This window comes from Benincasa hispida, chromosome 9, assembly GCF_027475165.1.
Source record: "Benincasa hispida cultivar pf3 chromosome 9, pf3_genome.v1.1, whole genome shotgun sequence".
Classification (NCBI taxonomy): Eukaryota; Viridiplantae; Streptophyta; class Magnoliopsida; order Cucurbitales; family Cucurbitaceae; genus Benincasa; species Benincasa hispida.
Genome location: NC_143486.1, coordinates 43555430 through 43578807, shown reverse-complemented (window position 1 = coordinate 43578807; position 23378 = coordinate 43555430). Strand labels below are relative to the sequence as shown.

At 39.3% G+C, this 23378-nt stretch overlaps 1 protein-coding gene across 1 annotated transcript; it reads right to left on the bottom strand.

Annotated features, from left to right (window-relative positions):
• Window positions 1-553: 553 nt before the first annotated feature.
• On the bottom strand, window positions 554-1162 carry LOC120084722 (uncharacterized). Its single transcript, XM_039040534.1, has one exon. The coding sequence runs from the start codon at window positions 1160-1162 to the stop codon at window positions 554-556; it is 609 nt and encodes a 202-aa protein (XP_038896462.1).
• Window positions 1163-23378: the final 22216 nt, after the last annotated feature.

The window sequence follows — 23378 nt, the reverse complement described above, 5'->3', positions numbered from 1 at the left end:
TCAGAGCTCTTTTTAAGAAACTTCCTTCTACAAACTTGTTTAGAATTGAGTTAACTTTCTTACCTTAAAATTTCAGCCAAGAACTCCTTATAGTTTGGCCTAGAACTTTCAATCTTCACCTCGAGCCCTGATTAACCCAAGATTTTGCCTCCTCTATTCTTTCTTCACTTCTTCTTCTTCTCCTTATGCAAACTTCCTCCGGCAAGACAACCTCACAAACTAGCTTCTCTCACTTTTCGAATGGCACTGATTTTACTAAAATTTTCTCATGTCAATTGCGGAAACCATGCTTTTGAAGTTCCTCTTCCAAAAACTTCCCACCGCCTCTAGAGTTCAAGAATTAACTGCCACGTCACCCCTCATTTAGTATGTTTTTCCTTCCCTTACATCATAACTCCTACAGACAAACATGAATTGCTACTTAATCAATATATAATATGACATTCCTTTGGCTAAACATGCTTATCTAGGAAACCTAGAGTTCGGGGTTTACTCATTCCCCCCTTAAAAGAAATTTCATCCTCGAAATTTACCTGATATGTCATTTGAAAAGTTAAGGATATTTCTTCCTCATTTGCTCTTCAGATTCCCAGGTAGCTTCCTCGATTCTATGATTATGCCATAGCACCTTCACCAAAGGAATCGTCTTATTTCTGAGTACCTGGTCTTTCCTGTCCAAGATCTCGATGGCCTCCTCCTTGTAATATAAATCTTCTTTGAGTTGTACCGGTTGTGTTGCTAGTATGTGCATGGGATCAGGCACATATTTCCTTAGCATTGACACATGAAATACTTCATGAATATGACCTAACTCCATCGACAACTGCAGCCTATAAGTTGCTGGACCAACCCGTTCCACAATTTCATATGGTTCGATGTATCGTGGACTTAACTTCCCTTTTCTCCCAAACCGGAGAATTTCTTTCCATTGGGATAGCCGGAGAAATACCCGTTCTCCGACTCCAAATTCTAGTTCTCTTCTTCGCTTATCGGTGTAGCTCTTCTGTCTATCGCGAGCTGCCTTAAGATTATCCCTGATAAGTTTCACATTCTTTGTTGTTTGTTGAACTAATTCTGGACCCAATAATTGTCGTTCTCCGACTTCATTCCAGCATACTGAGGTCCTGTAAGGTCGACCGTACAATGCTTCATAGGGAGCCATTCTGATACTATAATGGTAGCTATTTTTGTAGGCAAATTCAATCAATGGTAGGTACGTATCCTAACTTCCTTTGAATTGTAATACACAAGCTCTTAACATATCTTCCAGTGTCTGTATAGTTCTTTCCGACTGTCCATCTGTTTGCAGATGAAAAGCCGTACTGAAATGCAATTTACTGCCCATAGCCTTTTGTAAACTAGGCCAAAATTTTGAAGTAAACCTTGAGTCCCGATCCGACAGTATCGACACTGGGGCTCCATATTGACTGATTATCCTATCCACATAAATCTTAGCTAGACGGTCTAGTGTAAAAGTAACTTTTACTGGTATGAACTTGGCCATCTTGGTTAGTCTATCGACTATTACCCAAATGCCATCAAATCCTGAGGGTGTCTTAGGCAATCCAAATAGAAAGTTCATTGTCACATGCTCTCATTTCCACTCAGGCACTGGAAGTGGATTGAGTAGTCCTGCTGGTCTTTGTCTCTCAGGTTTTACTTGTTGACAGACTATACATCGGTCCACATATTTTGCTATGTCTCTCTTCATCCCAGGCTACAAGTAAGATTTCTTCAAAGTTCTATACATCTTGTTGCTACTTGGATGAATGGCATAAGCGAAACTATGTCCTTCCTCTAGAATGGCTTGTTTAAGCTGTAGCTTGTTAGGCACACACATTCTCCCCTCCTTTTCTAGTACACTGTCTGTTCCCAGTTGAAAGTCAACCCTGATGCTCTTACTTACATCATCAGCAATCTTCTGAAAATCAGGGTCTTCCAACTAATTCCGCTTAAGGTTTTCTACTAAGGTTGGCCTTATCTGAAAAGTAGCTATCATTCTTCCTGACGATTCCACTGATAAGGCGGTTCTGGAATTTCTGAACTCTTGCAATAACATTCCTCTTATTGAACCAATAATGGCCTTGGGTCCCGAGGATTTCCTACTTAGTGCATATGCCACAACATTAGCCTTACTAGGGTGGTACTCGATGGAACAGTCGTAATCTTTAATCAATTCCATCCATCTTCGTTGTCTTAAATTCAACTCTTTTTTATCAAAGATATATTTTAAGCTTTTTTGATCTGTAAATATCCTGTAGCGCTCTCCAAATAGGTAATATCTCCACAACTACAGAGCTAAAACAACTGCTGCCACAGATCATGCATGGGATAAATGCCCTCGTGTTTCTTAAGTTGACGAGAGGCATATGCAATCACCTTCTCATCCTACATCAACACACATCCCAATCCTTGTCGGGATGCATCACAATAAATCTTAAATTCCTTACCTGGAATAGGCAAGGTAAGCACTGGTGCTGATACTAGTCTCCGTTTCAGCTCCTGGAAATTATGTTCACACTCCAACGACCATTCAAACCTCACGCCTTTCTTGGTCAGATTCGTCAACGAAAAGGCTATCTTAGAGAAACCCTCCACAAATCTCCGATAATAACCTGCCAAACCCAGGAAACTGCGTATCTCTGAAACAGCCGTGGGTCGTTCCCAATTAACTATTACTTCCATCTTCTGGGCATCTACATTAATGCCTTCTACTGAAACAACATGCCCAAGAAATACCACCCGATCTAACCAAAAATCACATTTACTGAATTTAGCATACAACTGCCTATCTCGCAACGTCTTCAATACTATCCTCAGATGGGTTGTATGATCCTCCCTACTACCAGAATACACCAGTATATCATAAATGAATACTATCACGAACTAGTCCAAGTAAGGATGAAATATCCTGTTCATAAGATCCATAAATACCGTAGGGGCATTTTTTAATTCAAATGGCATTACTAAAAACTCATAATGTCCATATCTTGTTCTAAATGTGGTTTTAGGAATGTCAGGTTCCCTCACTCTCAGTGATGATAACCCGATCTCAGGTCTATCTTTGAAAACACCGTGGCTCCTCTTAGCTGATCAAACAAATCATCAATGCGTGGTAACGAATATTTGTTCTTAATCATTACCTTATTCAGCTGCCTATAGTCGATACACAATCTAAGTGTACCGTCTTTCTTCCTCATAAACAATACCGGAGCTCCCTAAGGAGATACACTAGGTCAAATGTATCCCTTGCCAATTAACTCTTGCAGCTGAACCCTTAATTCTTTCAACTCAGTCGACGCCATTCTATATGGTGCCTGCGATATAGGAGTTTTTCCTGGAACTAAGTCAATAGTAAACTCCACCTCCCTGTCATGTGGTAATCCTGATAGTTCTTTAGGGAATATATCCCGAAACTCATTTACCACTGGGACATCTTCTAGGTTCAGCTTTTTCCCTTGAACAACCACTACATGAGCCAGATGGGCTTTACATCCCTTGCTTAACAGCTTTCAAGCTTTCACTATCGATATCAAATTCCCCACGACTAATCGTTTGCTTCCTGTCAGCATTGCATCCTTGCCATTTGATTTTCTGAGCACCACCTCCTTTTTGTAACAGTCTACTGAAGCATGATACTTACTTAGAAAATCCATCCCTAGGATAGCATCGAACTCTAACAATTCTAAAGGAGTAAATCAGCATAGAAGTTCTAACCATTGATCAGTACCTCACAATGATTATAGCATCTATCTACTACTATCACATCTCCCAAAGGGGTAAAGATAAATAACTCTTCAGGCATAAGTTCAACCAACCTATTTATATTAGGTGCATACATGCTAGATATAAATGAATGTGTGGCACCAGGATCAAATAAAACATAAGCAGACTGTCCACATAACATAACATTACCGGTCACAAAATCTGGAGACTCCGCTGCCTCCTAGTGTGTCACGGTATACACTCGCCCCTGCTGCTAGGGTCGACCTATGACATTCTTCTGCTTGGCACTACTCGACCCTTCGCCCCAATTTCCAGCACTCTTTGGTTGGTTAACTGTCTGGGAGGTCGGTTGTTGTGCTGTTGGAACGTACTTGTTCATCTAGGGATAGTCCCTCTTGAAATTTCCTGTTTGTCCGCATTGGAAACATGCACCTCTGCCACTATACCATGCCCCAAAATGCCTCTTGCCACAACTAGGGCATGTCGGTCTCCCGTCTGTGCTGGCTACCGACTCACCAGCTCGTAGCATCTCTGATCGGTTAACTGCACTGGCCGAGGGTCTTGTTTTCCTTTTCTTCACCTTGGGCCCTGATTAACCCAAGATTCTGACTCCTCTGTTCTTTCTTCACTTCTTGTTCTTATCCTTATGCAAACTTCCTCCAGCAAGACAACCTCGCAAACTAGCTTCTCTTAGTTTTCGAATGGCACTGATTTTACTAAAATTTTCTCATGTCAATTGCCGAAACCATGCTTTTGAATTTCCTCTTCCAAAAACTTCCCACCGCCTTCAGAGTTCAAGGATTAACTGCCACGTCACCCCTCATTTAGTATGTTTTTACTTCCTTTCCATCATAACTCCTACAGACAAACATGAATTGTTACTTAATCAATATATAATATGACATTCCTTTGGCTAAACATGCTTATCTAGGAAACCTAGAATTCGGGGTTTACATAATTTCTTAATTTTGAGAGTTTGAATTTGTAATGGCTTGGATATAGGTTGTTGGAGGAGTGGATGACTCCTCAATTTTTATAGGAAAGAGTTGATTGTTAAGGCAGAATGCCTTGAAGGGATGGAAGATCCCAAAATTTGAAATTTATTTGATAATGGCAATGCTTGAGGAGTTTTTCCTTTTCGGTCCTCCATTATCGGGGATGATTCTCCTTTGATAAATTGATATGCTTGAGAGTACGATGCTCTGGTTTATGGAGGTGTTGATCGTTGTTGTTGTTCTTGATCTCGATCATGCTTTTCTTCTTTCTTGCAAGTGAACTTCATTCGTTCTTTTCTTTCTCTCTTTCACTCTCTTCTTTATTCTTGCCTTGGAGAAATTCTCGAGTGAGGTATTCAGGAAGGGAGTTTGTACTTCCTTTTATAGCTTCAATTTTGAAATCAAAACAAGAAAGTATTGCTTGCCATCTGGCAAAAATTTGTCGAGAAACTAGGTTTTTAACATCCTTTTGTAAAACATTTGTAGCTGCTTTGCAATCCACGCATATTAAAAAACTTTTGTTGATTAAATCACTTTGGAATTTGTTGGTACATAAAACAATTGATAAAATCTCTTTTTTGATGGTTAATTAATTTTTTGAGATCCTAGCCAGATACTCGAATGATATCTAATTAGTTGCTCATTACCATTGATGGACTGTTTGAGAATGCCTCCATATCCTATATCTGATGCATCTGTTTCGAAAATGAGTGATGCATGTGGATTAATGATGGATAGACGTGGAAGACTTTTGACTAGACCTTTGATGGTTTTAATGATGCATGTATGTTGATGATTCCATGGAGGGGCATTTTTTTTTAGTCTTTGGTATAGAGGTTTTGTCTTAAATTTGGAATAAAGTCTGATATATAATTTAAGCAACCTAAGAATCTTTGTAATTGATTTTTATTGGTGATTTCATCTGGAAATTTGTTAGCAAATTTTATTGATATTTAAATATAAGGGTCATCTAATTGTTTTTCGATTCTTTTATAACTTATTTCTTCTTTTAGAAATTGTATTTATTGTGTCTTTCTTTTAATGGAATTAATATTTTTAAATATTGAGGAATTTTGTATTGAATTTATTAATTTAGTAGATATTGAATTTACAAATTCGAAAGTAATGTTTTGATTTAAGATTTTTGAATTTATTCCTTTCTCATTTACTGAGAATGGATAAAGTTGAGATAGAAATAAGGTTCCTAATATTATTTCTTCATCTAAGTTTTTAACTAATATGAAGGTATTTTTTAAACAATATCCATGATTGCATATATGGGCATTTGGAAGTTTGTAACGAATTTTTAATCGGTGACCATTAGCACCATGTAATTTTTCAGAGGTTTTTTCAAAGTATTTGGTAGGTATTAAGCCTTCTCGTATACAGTTTTGATCTGCTCCTAAGTCAACTAAAACCTTAGAGGTTAAATGGTATTCCTTATTTATGACAAGACCAATAATAGAGTACCATTTTTGTATTTGAACTTTATTAATAAGATTGATAAACGATTCATGTGGAATTTTATCGGCTTTGTTATCAATTTCTATGTTTTCAGGATTTTCAGAAGTAGAAGGTTGATCAAATATTTGTTGAGTTTGAAGTGATAAGAGTTCGAATTTTATTTGAGAATTTTCTTTTTTAATGTTAGAAATTTCTTTCTTTATTATATTTATTTCTCTTTGAAGATTGGGAATAGTAACTGGTTTTGTTTTTGGTTCGAAGCAAGCAATTATCTATTTAAGATTGTAATGTTGGAAACTTTGTTGTTGAGGCTCTTCTATAATAAGATCTTTAAGTTTTTAGAAATACTCTCTTTTAATTTCGGGGTCTTCAATTTGGAGAATGTGTAACGACCCAACCCCCTAGGACTTAGGTAAGGTCATTACTAAAATAAATGCATGCAAAGAATTTAAAACGACGCTCAGTCATTTGAAATAAATGCTAATTAAAAACAAGAGAATTTCAAAAGACATTTTTTAAATGCAATTGTTAAAAACAATAATAGGGTACCCATAAATCATAAAGGTTAATAAGTACATATGAAAAACAATTCTTAATAATAAGTTTCAAACATCAAAACTAAACATTAAGGGAAACATGAAAAGAACTCTAAATCTCATGATGCGGAAGCGTAAAGACTAGTCCCAGTGGCTCGATCATGAATTCCGCTGCGTCATCACTGGTGCATCTTTACCCTTACCTGAAATATCAACATAAGAAAGAATGAGTATAAAATACTCAGTAAGTAACCCCACCATTGGGGTCAGACTAGGCATCTATGTCATCTAGATACCCACATATGGCACATAAATACATGTAACATATAAGAGACTGAGTCCTATCCTATTGTAATTAAGTATGCCCACAAAACTGGTGAATCCCGAAGGAAACACAAACTGGTGAATCCCGAAGGAAACACAAGCTGGTGAATCCTGAAGGAAACACAAAACTGATGAATCCCGAAGGAAACACAAACTGATGAATCCCGAAGGAAACACAAACTGGTGAATCCCGAAGGAAACAAAAACTGGTGAACCTCAAAGGAAACACAAATTAGTGAGCATCTAACTAATCGATGAGGATATTCACACAGTTCTAACGTGCTAAGATTCAACATTGTACGGTTCTAAAGCATACATAAAAATCCTTAATACCATGGCTACATCACATACCCTAATTCTTAACAACATATTATACATCATCCATGTATAACTTATATCATAAATACACAACATACAAGTATGCCTCAATGCCAGTAGATTAGACATCGACATATGAAAACACATATTATCACATACTAACGATCAAGCACTCAGGTGTGTATGTAAATAAAGCAGAATTTGTGCCAGAACATACTTTGATTCAAGTCATACTGTCAATCAACATGCTAACATTTACCTTAACATACACTTATCATGCTAGCATACAACTAGAGCCTGGCTCGAGAGCAGTTCCAGTGATAAGATTACTTACCTCGAGTCGATGCTCTACAGATAAAAATTTTAGACCACCAAACTATGACGGCAATCCAAAGTAGCGGTCCTAACAACAAAACAACTCTCAAATTTCAGTTGAAGCCATAATTGTAAGACTTCAGGTCCAAGTCCAAACTATCAAGAACTTACTCGAAGAAAGAAAAACACTTCCACCTTCCACGACGGTGCCTCCTTTGACTTCCAAACTCCCTGACAACTTAAGCTTGACACAAAATTTAATAAAGACGAGTCATAACACTAAAACACAATATTAATGGCCAAGATAACGAAACAAACCGACACAACCTTGCCCCAATAGATCTGACGAAGACCAAACGGACCCGACGTGGCAGGGCGACGACAGTCGGTAGCGAAGCGGCTAGGGTGGCAGACGTGGGGGAGCTGGATCCAAGACGTCGATCGGAGGCGACGTGACTTGACCGGTTGGCGAGAACCGTCATGCGCTAAGGGCAAGGCAAGCAATGCGGTCAAATCCCTAGATCCGACACGAACGACTTTGGGGAGACGCAGCGGTGCACTAGAACGAGCGGCACGCGCGCGGCTAGGTTTAAGACATCGATCGAAGGTGGCGCAGCTTTGCTGGTTGGCGAGACGGGAGCGAAGGGCGAGGGTTGCCAAGAGGGAAAGAGATGCGATCGGCTGGGATTCATGGCTGGTGGTGGACGAGCGAGGCGGCTGTGAGGGGCAGCTGTGAGGGAGATGGGGGGGTGCCCTTTTTTAAAAAAAAAAACTAATAATAATAATAATCATAATAATAAAAAGGAAAATAGTATATTTCAAATTAAATATTTTCCTTAACCCACTTTATACTATTTAATCCCTTTCCTTTTTCCAAAAATAATTAATTCCTGCCATAACTTTTTAAATTGCATTTGAAAATTGAAAAAAATTTGTGAATAAATTCCACGACAACACTTAAAATCTTCCCATTCATACTTTAAACTCAAAATTCCAAACATGCCCTTCAACTAAGGACAATTACTGAAAAGGGAAAAGTTTTACATTATTAATAAATAAATAAAAAGGTGTGGGATGTTACATTCTTCCCCCCTCAAAGAACTTTCGTCCTCGAAAGTTCATCCTTGAAATAGCTCCGGGTACTGGGCCTTCATGTCATCCTCTCGCTCCCAGGTGGCTTCCCTGAACTGGTGGTTCTGCCACAAAACTTTCACAAAAGCAATTTCCCGATGACACAATGTCTTTACTTCTCTGGCAAGAATCTCTATGGGCTTCTCCTCGTAGCTCAAGTTATCATTCAACTACAAGGGCTCGTAGTCAACTACATGGGATGGGTCTGCCACATACTTCCTCAGCATCAAAACATGGAAGACATTATGAACTGAAGACAATGCTGGGGGCAAGGCCAAACGGTAAGGTACATGGCCAACTCATTCCAGGACCTCGAAAGGTCCAATGAATCTTGGACTCAACTTTCCTTTCCTGCCAAACCTCAGAATACCCTTCATGGGTGCCACCTTTAAGAACACTTTCACCCCAGTCTCAAATTCCAAGTCCTTACATCTTACATCGGCATAGTTCTTCTATCTGCTCTAGGCTGTCTGCATACAAGCCCTGATCTTCTGTATGGCCTCATTTGTGGTCTGCACCAATTCAGGTCCTAACAATCTCCTCTCTCCTACCTCATCCCAACACACAGGGGACCTGCAACTCTTCCCATATAGGGCTTCAAAGGGTGACATTCTAATAGTGGACTGGTAGTTGTTATTGTACACAAACTCCATTAAGTGCAAGTGAGCATCCCAGCTTCCGAAAAACTCTATGGCACAGGCACGCAACATGTCTTCCAGTATCTGATTCAGTCTCTCTGTCTGCCCATCAGACTGAGGGTGGAACGTTGTACTGAAGTTTAACCGGGTCCTCAATGTCGCCTGGAGACTCTTCCAGAAGTTAGACGTGAAACGAGGGTCTCTGTCCGACACAATGGACACGGGTACTCCATGCAATCTTACCACTTCTTTCATGTATATCTGTGCCCACTTATTCACTAAAAAGGTGGACTTTTCATTATGAAATGTGCTAGCTTCATAAGTCTGTCTACAACGACCCATATCACAGTGAAACCTTTAACTGTTCAAGGCAACCCCACGATGAAGTCCATAGACACATGCTCTCACTTCCATTCTGGTACATTTAATGGTTGTAACAAGCCTGCTGGCCTCTACCTCGGGGCTTTCACCTGCTGGCACACCAAACACTTACTGACGAACTCCGTAACCTTTCTTTTCATACGTTCCACCAATAGTAACATTTCAGATCCTGGTACATCTTGGTGCTACCGGGGTGGACCGAGAATAGGGAACTATGAGCCTCTGACAACAGCTCATTCTTAATGTCACTAACCGCCGGCACGCACAAACGCCCCTGATAAAGGAGGCCGCCTTCTGCTGACACAGAGAATTCGCTATCCTAGCCTGACTCCACTCTATGAACTCTCTCCTCCAAATAAGAGTCGTCTCGCTGCGCATCAATAATCTTCTACCTTAGGCTTGGTTGCACCAACAACTGTGCTAACTGTGCCGCGACCTTCCCCACGACTACTGCAATTTCTGCCCTCTCTAGTTCCCTGCATAGATGAGTCTGTCTGATAATGAGAGCTGCAAAATGGGCCACCTTTCTGCTTAAAGCATCTGCCACTACGTTCGCTTTCCTAGGGTGGTACAAAATTTCACAATCATAATCCTTTACTAGTTCCAACCACCTTCGTTGCCTCATGTTTAGATCCTTCTGAGTGAAAAAGTACTTCAAACTCTTGTGGTCGGTGAAGATCTGTATCTTTTCTCCATACAAGTAATGTCTCCAGATCTTGAGAGCAAAAACCACCGCTGCTAACTCCAAGTCATGCGTGGGATAATTTTGTTCGTGCTTCTTTAGCTAACGTGAAGTGTAAGCAACTACTCTACCATGCTGCATCAATACGCATCCCAACCCCTTCTTGGATGCATAACTAAAAATAATGAAACCACCTGATCCGTCCGGTACTGTGAGAATTGGGGCTGAAACCAGCCTCTGCTTAAGGTCCTGGAAACTGCTTCACAAGCCTTATTCCAAACAAATGCTGCCCCCTTCTAGGTTAACTGAGTTAATGGGGCGGCTATGTGAGAGAAATCCTTCACGAACCATCTGTAGTAGCCTGCTAACCCCAGAAAGCTGCGCACCTCACTAACCGTGGTTGGACGAGCCCAACCCGTAACTGCCTCCACCTTTGCAGGATCCACTAAGACACCTTCCTTGGATACCACATGCCCTAGAAAGGACACCTGCTTCAACCAAAATTCACATTTTGAAAACTTAGCATATAGCTTATTGGCCCTCAATGTCTCTAAAACTCTCTACAAATGCTCCCCATACTCGGCCTCTGTCTTGGAATAAATCAAAATATCATCAATAAAAACAATCACGAAGGTGTCGAGGAATTCCTTGAACACCCTATTCATCAAATCCATGAACACTGCTGGTGTATTCGTTAGGCCGAATGACATCACTATGAACTCATAATGTCCATACCTCGAACGAAAGGCTGTCTTGGGTATGTCACTGTCTTTTATCCTCAGCTGGTGGTACCCTGACCGGAGGTCAATCTTAAAGAATACCGTAGCTCCCTGTAACTGGTCAAACAAATCATCGATCCTGGGAAGGGGATATTTGTTCTTGACGGTCACCTTGTTCAGCTCTCTATAGTCAATGCACAGACGTAACGATCCATCCTTCTTTTTCACAAACAAAACGGGTGCACCCCATGGTGACACACTAGGACGAATGAAACCCTTGTCCAACAACTCCTGCAATTGGACCTTCAATTCCTTCAACTCTGCTGGGGCCATCCTGTACGGGGCCCTCGAAATATGGGTTGTGCCTGGCTCCAATTCAATGGCAAAATCTATCTTCCGCTGCGGGGGCAATCTGGGAAGGTCTTCTGGAAACACATCTGGAATCCTCCACTTCTGGCTCTGAAGTCAAGGTAACTTCGTTCTCCCTGGTGTCTACCACACTGGCCATAAAGCCCTAGGCTCCTTGGTCGAATAGCCTACTGGCCTTCAATGCGAATATCACCTTGGGTAGGACTACGATCCCAACCCCTTTAAACTTAAAACTGACTCCTGTAGGAGGCTTAAAGATAACCTCCTTACAAGAGCAATCTATGCTGGCATGGTTAGCAGCTAACCAATCCATGCCTAATATAACATCAAAATCGTGCATATCTAAAATTATCAGGGTTACATCTAATGTGCGGTTGGCTACCTCTACCTGACATGCCTTTATCTTTTCTGTAGCTAACATGATCCCTCCCGAGGGAGTGGAAATAGACAATGCAAATGGCAACGAATCTGAGTCTAACATGGCGTGTCTCACAAATATAGCAGATATAAACGAGTGCGAAGAACCAGAGTCAAATAAAACAAGAGCATGGTGTCCCAAAATGGGAAGTGTACCTGTCACCACGGTGCCTGACTTCTCGGCTTCATGCCAAGTGGTAGAAAATACCTTTCCCTGCTGTTGCTGGCGGTTCGAGCCTCCCTGAAACAATCCTACGGGCTGGCTCCTATGCTCAGGCTCATTCTTCCTTGGGCATCTATCTGCCATATGTTCCTTCTGGCCACAACGAAAACAATTCCCGGAGCCAACTAAACAACGTCCCCAGTGTTGCTTACCGCAAGTGGTGCATATCGATCTATCCTCCCTGCCATTCCCAACCTGGGTACTCTGTTGTCCCCACTGATGTGGAGTATGCACTGTGTTCTGACCCCTCTGGTGATGTTCAAGAGTTCTATGCTCAGCCTTCCTTTTCTACCCTGCGGAGGTCCTAATCCCGAGTGACCTCCTGTATTCCTCTCCCCCCTAGGAGTCGGCATCAATCCTCACAGCAGCTCGCAGTGCCGCGGCATAAGTCTGAAGATCCAAGGCATGCACCATCCCTCGTAACCCGCTCCTCAGGCCCTGGATAAATCTCTCGGTCCTCGCTGCCTCGGTGGCCACTAGCTCAGGAGCAAACTAAGATAGCTTATTGAATTCTTGCTCGTACTCCTCCACTGACATAACGCCCTACTTCAGGTTCAAGAATTCTGCATGGTTGTTGTATCGTGTGTTGGCCGAAAAGTACTTTTCATAAAAACGTTCCTTGAATTGTTCCCAGGTTGCAAGTTCACCTCCAATATCGATCATCTTTTCTGCCAAATGCCACCAGATTGTCGCGTTACCAGTCAGCATGAAGACTACGCATTACAGTTTGTGCTCTTCCGGGCACCTCTTAAAACAGAAAATTGTCTCAATGGATGACAACCACAGCTCTGCCTTGGTGAGGTCTTCTAATGATCCATCAAAGAGGCGAGGGTCATACTTCCGGAAATCCCTTAAATGTTTGGCCTCGAGAGACAGGCTCTGTGTGTCCTTGTCTTGGGACGGGTTTTTCGTAACGGCTCGGGTGGCACCGGTTCCTCCTGAGCCTGAGTCTGGGCAAGCTGTCCTGCCATCGTGCTACGGATCAATTCCTACAGCTTCCGCATCGGAGCGGTTACAACAACTTCACTAATTTGGGCTTCCATTGTCTTTTCATCCACTTGGGTCGTAGGCGGAATTGGCGCCGCCAGAGCAGTTTGATTATTCCCCTCTCTCACTACTGGTATTTCTTCTCTAACTGTTTTCCTTGTTCTACGTTTAGGTGCCATGTCCTGTCATAAATTCGTACGTTAGCTAACTATTTCTAGGCCTCTCTCAAACATCATGCGTTTAAAACACTACATCACTGTCCTCATATACACATGGAAACTTTCGTTAGTAGAACATACCTGGCGATGACGAGGAATTCGTTACTGGCCACAGGGACTATCTAGACTTACATAGTAAGTCAGTCTACAAGACCCAAAACATGGGCTCTGATACCAACTGTAACTACCCGACCCCCTAGGACTTAGGTAAGGCCGTTACTAAAATAAATGCATGCAAAGAATTTAAAACGACGCTCAGTCATTTGAAATAAATGCTAATTAAAAACAAGAGAAGTTCAAAAGACATTTATTAAATGCAATTGTTAAAAACAATAATAGGGTACCCATAAATCATAAAGGTTAATAAGTACATATGAAAAACAGTTCTTAATAATAAGTTTCAAACATCAAAACTCATTAAGGGAAACATGAAAAGAACTCTAAATCTCATGATGCGGAAGCGTAAAAACTAGTCCCAGTAGCTCGATCATGAATTCCGCTGCGCCATCGCCAGTGCATCTCTACCCTTACCTGAAACATCAACAAAAGAAAGAATGAGTATGAAATACTCAGTAAGTAACCCCACCACTGGGGTCAAGCTAGGCATTTATGTCCTCTAGATACCCGGCTATGGCACATAAAAACATGTAACATATAAGAGACTGAGCCCTATCCTATTGTAGTTAAGTATGCCCACAAAACTGGTGAATCCCGAAGGAGACACAAAACTGGTGAATCTCGAAGGAAACACAAAACTGGTGAATCCCGAAGGAACACAAACTGGTGAATCCCGAAGGAAACACAAACTGGTGAATCCCGAAGGAAACACAAAACTGGTGAATCCCGAAGGAAACACAAACTGGTGAATCCCGAAGGAAACACAAACTGGTGAATCCCGAAGGAAACACAAAACTGGTGAATCTCAAAGGAAACACAAACTGGTGAGCATCTAACTAATCAATGAGGATATTCACACAGTCCTAACGTGCTAAGATTCAACATTGTACGGTTCTAAAGCATACATAAAAATCCTTAATACCATGGCTGCATCACATACCCATAATTCTTAACAACATATTATACATCATCCATGTATAACTTATATCATAAATCCACAACATACAAGTATGCCTCAACGCCAGCAGATTAGACATCGACATATGAAAACACATACTATCACATACTAACGATCAAGCACTTAGGTGTGTATGTAAATAAATCAGAATTTGTGCCAGAACATACTTTGATTTAAGTCATACTGTCAATCAACATGCTAACATTTACCATAACATACACTTATCATGCTAGCATACAACTAGAGCCTGGCCTGAGGCAGTTCCAGTGATAAGATTACTTACTCGAGTCGATACTCTACAGATAAAAAATTTTAGACCACCAAACTATGACGGCAATCCAAAGTAGCGGTCCTAACAACAAAACAACTCTCAAATTTCAGTTGAAGCCATAATTGTAAGACTTCAGGTCCAAGTCCAAACTATCAAGAACTTACTCAAAGAAAGAAAAACACTTCCACCTTCCACGACGGTGCCTCCTTTGACTTCCAAACTCCCTGACGACTTAAGCTTGAAACAAAATTCAATAAAGACGAGTCATAACACTGAAACACAATATTAATGGCCAAGAGAACGAAACGAACCGACACAACCTTACCCCAATAGATCTGATGAAGACCAAAACGGACCCGTGGCAGGGCGACGACAGCCGGTAGCGAAGCGGCTAGGGTGGCGGATGCGGGGGAGCTAGGATCCAAGACGTCGATCGGAGGTGGCATGACTTGACTTGGTGAGAACCGTCGTGAGCGAAGGGCGAGGGAAGCAGTGCGGTCAAATCCCTAGATCCGACACGGACGACTTTGGGGAGACGCAGCGGTGCACGAGAACGAGGCGGCACGCGCGTGGCTAGGTCTGAGATGTCGATCGGAGGTGTCGCAGGCTTGACCGGTTGGCGAGACGGGAGCGAAGGGCGAGGGTTGCCGAGAGAGAAAGAGATGCGAGCGGCTGGGATTCGTGGCTGGCGGCGGACGAGCGAGGCGGCTGTGAGGGGCGACTGTGAGGGAGATGGGGGGGGGGGGGGGATGCCCTTTTTATTTTAAAAAAACTAATAATCATAATAATCATAATAATAAAAAGGAAAATAGTATATTTCAAATTAAATCATTTCCTTAACCCACTTTATACTATTTATTCCTTTTCCTTTTTCCAAAAATAATTAATTCCTACCATAACTTTTTAAATTTCATTTGAAAATAAAAAAAAAAATTGTGAATAAATTCCACGACAACACTTAAAATCCTCGCATTTATACTTTTAACTCAGACTTCCAAACATGCCCTTCAACTAAGGACAATTATTGAAAAGGGAAAAATTTTACATTATTAATAAATAAATAAAAAGGTGTGGGATGTTACATAATGGCTTCAAAAAGAATTTCTTGATCTCTTGAAATAATTATCAGTATTTCAGAATCAGTTTGATTATCACTAGAGTATATTGATATTTCAGAATCAGAATTATCAGTATTTTCTTGAATTTCAAAATTTTGTTCATAGGAGGATTCTTCATTGTCATTTGATGAGGAGGAGGAGTCTAAATGTGTTAACAAATTTAATAACTTAATTTTTAAATATTCATCTATTTCTAAACTATTAATTTTTCCTTTCATAGGACAATTTAAAGCTATGTGTCCCTTTTGTCTACATTTATAACAAGTAATTTCTTTTCTTGTAGTAGTTTTGTAATTTTTAAATCTTCTTTTTGGTTGATGAGTTTGTTTGTTTTGGTTATTTTGAAAATATCCTTGGGTTCTATAAGGTTTTCTATAAAATTTCCTTTTAAATTGCTTGTGTGGTTTTCGTGCTGAGGGAGCTTGTATTTTCTCATAACCATTTGAGCACAAAAAGATTCAAGTTCCTGTTCATGCTTATGAAATTCATTTTTCATTTTTGCTCTGTGCATAAAGCTAAACCTTTATTGTTGATAAAGTTAATTAATTCACCATAGGTTAGATTATCAAAAGGAATTGTACCATGATAAGTTTGTCTTATTGTTTGGCGTACTTTTTCAGCAAATAATTTTGGTAATCCTAAGAGGAATCTTTCTTTCCAAAATTGATTATTACAATCTGTGCGGGTGTAGACTTTGCTCAAGAAAACATCTTTATACCATCTGAAATCTTGAAGTTTTGAACAGGTAAGTTTTGAAAGAATTTCAGAACTTCGTTCTTGGAATTGAACGGGTTCTCCTACAAAGTTTTTGGTAATAGTGTAAATCAAAGTTGCAACGGCGCCTTGTGTTTGACTTATTCCTGAACCACTTGGTTCAACTTTAATGGTAGTTAGTATTCTTCTTTTGTCATTTAAAGATACAGAATTATCCCAACATCCTTTTAAATTGCCAGTGAAACTGGAAATTAGCATTTGAACAATTTGGTGGTCTATATTTTGGTGTATTTTGTAAGTAGTGGCTACTAAGATCATTTGATGCATTAAATTTAGAATTTGATGTTCAGTCATGCCATTTATGTTCCATTCATAGATGCCATTTCCTGTATATTGAGCCTGGGTTAATTGATATCTCTCTTCGTATTGCATGTCAGGGAGAGATGGTCTGGACTAATAGTTTCTAAATTTTGGATACCTATAATTTGTTATCTTTTGAAGAGTGATGTTATGAAATTGTTCTTCTAGGTTATTTTGTAAGTCATTAGGATTATCTTTTATTTCATGTATGTCAGAATGATTTTGACAAGAAGTTTCATTTATAGTATTAATTTTTTATGTTGATGTATTAAATTCTTTTGTGGAATTTAAATTCATGTTTTGTAATTGAAGGTTAATTTTGTCTAAAATATTATTAGATTCTTTACTTAAAAATTAATTAATTTTAAATTTTTATTTGATATTTCAAAAGGTTTAAACAATGGTTTTGTCTTATCAATTAGTTGAGGTTGTGATTTTATAGGGTCATGTTGAGATTCAAGTTTGGATTCTATTCTTTCTACTTGGTTGGATATTGTATGTAAAATTTTATTATAATATTATTCTGTAATTGTATATTTTTTATATCTTTTAATGTCAGTACTTTTGTTCCAATTTCAGGTACATTTATCATCTTGAAAGGTGAAGCTATTACTTCTTGATCATTATTATTTTGAAATTTAATTTCTTCTAAGGGAGGATGTGTCACACCCCGCCCCGTGCCCGCACTCCTGAGCCCGAGGAAAGGCGTGAGGGACTGCAGATACCACCCTTTTATGATACCTACTGTCCAACTGAACCTCTTTACTACTCTCCATAAACTTTAAGTTAAGGAGATAACAACAACTGATTAAGTAGGCCCATTTTATATTACAGCAATGTAATGTTCATACAACTCCAAGACTTAATTAAAAGTTTACAACAACCATTCTTAAAACACTCCGGAAGTGTAACTGTGGCTTGTGGCAGACCTTGACCTTAGCAGCACCCTAGAACTCCTCATCTTTTGCTATCTGGGATGAAAAACATGAAAGAAAAGAATGAGCTTCACAAAGCTCAGTGAGTGGTAAGAAACTTCTAGAGTCTATTTCAACTCATAATAACAAGCACATCATAAATACGAGGTTACATTCAAACCTTAGCCTTGAATGAGTCTGTTCTCAACTCTATTTACACGTAAGGTAGATAGCTAAACTGATAACTACTTAGAATGAGTCTATACTCTACCTACACATACGGTAGATAGTTAACTGTTATTAATTACAACGCTTACTCTTTTCGTTTCCCCTTTATTTCCTATGTCTCCTATGTGCACATAGCTCCCCACTCATGGGCTCAGAAGCTAGGCCTGTCGGCTCTCTGACCATCCCATACGAGGATCCTCCCACAGGCTCAAGAACTAGACCTCTCGGTCCTCTGACCATCCCGTGAGGTTTTGCTTTCGGCTCAGGAACTAGGTCTATTGACCTGCTGACCATCCCAATCACATAATCTCAATCTCATGCTAGATACTCATTCATAACATAAGCATATACAATTTACTCTAAAATATATGCTTAAGACTTAAAGGAAATTGCCACTCACCTTGGTAAGGATAGGAATCTTTCTCTTAGAAGTTCCTTGATCTTCTCGGGCTCCTCTTTTGAACCCTAAATTCCATATTCAAATTAAAGCTCAGATTACTCATAGTTCTAGGCTTTATCTCGAGTTATTTCCTTCTAAAAATATGCTCTAAAATGTCTCAGAAAGCTTACCTCAAAATATTAGCTCATAACTTCTCGTGGTTTGGCCGAAAATATCAAAACATTCAGGCTGGCCCAAGCCTACCCGACAGTTCAACCCTTCTATCTTTTCCTCATTCTCTAGCTCGATTCCTTGGAGATTATTCTCCAGCAGCCCTACCCTGAAAACTAGACTCTCTTAGCTTTCAGGTGGCTTTAGAATCACTCCAAACTCACGAGTATTCTAGAACTCCTTGTCCCAAGTTGATGCTACTTCCAGACCACTGTCTGACAGCATCTCCTCTACTTGGAACCTCATGACCGATGCATGGTTTTGCTACCAACGCATGCGTTCCTTCATCAATGCATAGTCTCCTCCCAATTAGTCCTCCTATACTTTTCCTAATGTCCTTTTGAAGAGAACTCGAGTTATGGTCTGAATTCCTTGGCCCTATTTATAGGCGTCCAAAATCTCTCTAAGGCCGACACCTCCTATTTGGTCGCATGTCCAAGTGTCTTTTCCCCACACTATCAATGCAACCTTTATGCCATCGCAATCTAAGGTGTCTTCCTCTTCCTTAGCCAACACATAATGCTTAAATTTGCTGGCCTTCTTGTGCCTACACCTCCTTTTTTTAAGGCCTAAGATTTCTTCCTAACAAGCCACATGTCCGGATGACGACCTTGAATGCGTCCATCCAATCTCATATGCGCCCATCCTACCTCAATGCGTCCATCTACCACAAATGCATTCATCCAACCTCATTTGCGTCCATCTACCGGAAATGCATTCATCCAAGCTTACATTGTGCATCCAATTGATGCAACTTGGTCACATATGCCAGATGCTTGCAAGGCTCATCTTTGGCCGCATATCCTTCTCTTTCGCATGGCTTACCTTTGCCCTATGCGCTCAACTAGGATAATGACCAACACTCTTCCAACACATACTATTAGCCTTGTCCTATGCGCCCACACCCTCGGATGTCGTCAGCACATAGCACGTCACCAAACATAACAACCCTATGTACCGCAAGCCTTAGCAACGCAAGACGTTTCACCATGTGTCCACCATGGCTTGATCTCATCGCCTAATTCATCGTCTAGTATTGCTGCCGCATAGCACCATCGTATAGCATTGCCGCATAGCACAATAGTATAGCGTTGCCGCATAGCACCATCGCATAGTGTTTCCGCATAGTACCATTCTACCATACAGCTCTTGCTCATCGTGTAGTGCTGGCGCCCATTGTCTAGCGAAGCACAGCTATCGTCTAGCGCACACGCTGATCGTGTAGCACCATCGTCCAACGTCATCGTCTAACTTTGATGCCACTTGTGCAGTGCCAATGCCTCATCGTCTAACACTATCACCCATCGGATAGCATTATCGCCCATCGCATAGTGCTATCATCTAGTGCTATCATTTAGCGCTATCGCCTAGCTTCCACGATTATCGTCTAGCGTTTACACTGATCGTGTAGTACTTTGTCTATCGTATAGCCCGATCGTCCAGTGCCCGCCTACACGATCACCTACCTCATCGTGTAGCTCCCCGCTTTGCTACAGGATCGTCTAGCACCCGCCTACACGATCGTCTATCTCATCATGTAACGCTGCACACTTACTATATGATCATCTACCTCATCGTTTAGCTCCTCGCCTTGCTATACGATCGCCCATCGCCTGCCTACACGATTGACTATCTCATCGTGTAGCACCGCTCACTTACTAGACGATCGTCTACCTCCTCATATAGCTCCACTCAATTGCTACACGACCGTCTCCCCAGCGTCTTGCGCTCAACATCTCGCTTTCTCCGCTCTCGCTCATACATACCCAACGAATGAACAACTCTTGGCAATGCCTCTTGCCAATACTTCAGCCAATCACGCGTCCAACCTTACAAATGCATGGTTGCCTTCTCATCTTATGTATTAATGTCACTTAACGCAAGGATTAACTCAAACTACTCAAGGAAAATATATTCAACACTTAGAAATTTTCTTCACTTCAACATAGGATTTAACTTTCACTTAGTTAATTCCCTTAATCACCTGCTTAAGTAGGAAAAATGGAAATCCAGGTTTCACATGATGTGGAGAAGTTACACATCTTTTAGGATTTGTAGTTTCCCATGTGGGAGAAAAGGTATTAGTAAATAGTTTGATATGAAGGAGATGTAAGGTTTTGATAATAGGTTCTATATTTCATCCAATGGAAGAAATATATATTTAATTTAACTTTTTCCATTGTTTCATAATATTCATCAAAAATCTCACTTTGTTCAGTTTTGGTAAAGGATTCAAAAAATTTATTCCTCAAGAGTTTATTTTTGTCAAACCAAAACTCTTTATCTAATTCTATTTTGTTAATTGTAAAAGGTTTGGAAATAACATTTAATTGGTTAATGTTTTGCATATCAGAATGAGTTGGGGATGAGTTGGGGATAAGGTTGATTCCTTATCTTTTGTATAAGAAGGTTGTGGTATTGTATTATCAAACCGTACTCCTTGAAGATTTATAGAAATATTTTGTTGAGGAGGTTCATACGTAGTAGAAAATCTAGAAGGTTCATATGTAGTAGAAAATTTAGGAGGTTCATATCTTGAAGATTGAAACTGTATTTCTACACTTCCATCTTCATTTTCAATAATAAATTTTAATTTTAGATCTTCAATTGAAGGTTTAAAAGCATCTTCTAAATTCCATCTAGGATTATGAGTAATTTGATTCCACGATAACATTTTTGGAGTAAAAGTATCTGAGTATTCCGTATTGGCTTCCATTAGGAGGGTTTGGTCTTTGGGAGAAGTCTTAAGAGCTTTGGGGGATAAATTTGTAAGCATTAGTTTATAATGTATCCGAAATATTCCTACAATAGATTAAGTTTGTGGTTCCTAATCCATGTTTTGAATTTTAATATCAAGCATTAAAGATTTAAGTATATTTGGATCATTTAATGAAACTGAAAAGTTTGGATAGAATTGAAATAGACTGGTCCTCGTTCTAAATTTGATTCAATTATAGAAAGTATTGAGTTTGAAAAGTTTCTATGTCTTTTATCACGTAATAATAATAGAATTGGAGTATCTAATCCTATTCTATAAAGTGGTTTTATGGCAATTTGAACTAATCCTATATGAAGAAATTTATATTTTTTTTGGTGTTGAATAATTGATTGTCTTGAAAATAAACAAAGAGTTTCTGAGAGTTTATTGATTGGGACTAATTGTTCTGTGGTTTTGATTCTATAATCTTGAAGAAAATCAAATTTTCCTATTTGATAGATTTTTTTAATATCTACTTTTGGTATATTCCAATTATGGAGGTTTTTCTCTATTTTTTCTATTTGAAGCTCTTGACTATTCACTATGAAGGGTTGAGAATCATTTGAATAATCTTCAATTAAATTTGAGTTTTTTGTAATATGGTCTCTAGAGAGCATTTTTCCAATTATCTTAGACATTAAAAAATTTTAAGGCTTAAAGTCATTAAAATTCGAATTATCTATTATGACAAATAATCAGGATGCTGAAAATTCTACAACACTGGAACACCGAGCTTACCAACGGTCTTACAATTCTACTGTCGGGAACACAAGGCTTACCAAAGCACTATTCAATAGAATTAACCAGCGAACTTGATTATTACCACAAAGGATAATTAGAATGTTATTAAGACAAAGACTTAATGACAATTTAATGCTAATGCAATTGGACTAACACACAAGTAAAAAACTAGGCTCTGATACCATCAATTATTTGCATAAAGCATGGAAGAAATGGAAGAAATGGACACGTGATGGTATAAAGATGTTTTCTTCAGCAAAGTCTACACCCACACAGATTGTAATAATCAATTTTGGAAAGAAAGATTCCTCTCAGGATTGCCAAAATTATTTGCTGAAAAAGTACGCCAAACAATAAGATAAACTTATCATAGTACAATTCCTTTTGATAATCTAACCTACGGTGAATTAGTTAACTTTATCAACAATGAAGGTTTAGCTTTATGCACATACCTTAAATTGAGAGCAAAAATGAAAAATGAACTTCATAAGCAAAAACAGGAACTTGAATCTTTTTGTGCTCAATATGGTTATCAGAAAATTCAAGCTCCCTCAGCACGAAAACAACCCAAGCAATTGAAAAAGAAAATTTACAGAAAACCTTATAGAACCCAAGGATATTTTCAAAAAAACCAAAACAAACAAACTTATAAACCAAAAAGAAGATTTAAAAATTACAAAACTACTAAAAGAAAAGAAATTACTTGTTATAAATGTAGACAAAAGGGACACATAGCTCCAAATTGTGAAAAATTAATAATTTAGAAATAGATGAAGATTTAAAAATTCAATTATTAAATTTGTTAACACATTCAGACTCCTGCTCCTCATCAGATGATAATGAAGAATCCTCCTATGAATAAATTTTTGAAATTCAAGAAATACTGATAATTCTGATTGTGAAATATCAATATCCTCTAGTGATAATCAAATCGAGTCATGTGCATGAAATTCTTTTTGAATCCATTCGCCAATTTGAAGACCCCGAAAATAAAAGAGAATATTTTGAAAAACTTAAAGACCTTATTATAGAAAAACCTCAACAACAAAGTTTCCAACATTACAAACTTAAAAAGATAATTTCTCACTTCGAACCAAAAATAAAACTAGTAACTATTCTCGACCTTCAAAGAGAAATAAATACAAT

Excerpts from the sequence above, each read along its gene's own strand:
- LOC120084722 (XM_039040534.1), bottom strand. The coding sequence starts at position 1,162 with ATGGCTCCCTATGAAGCATTGTACGGTCGACCTTACAGGACCTCAGTA.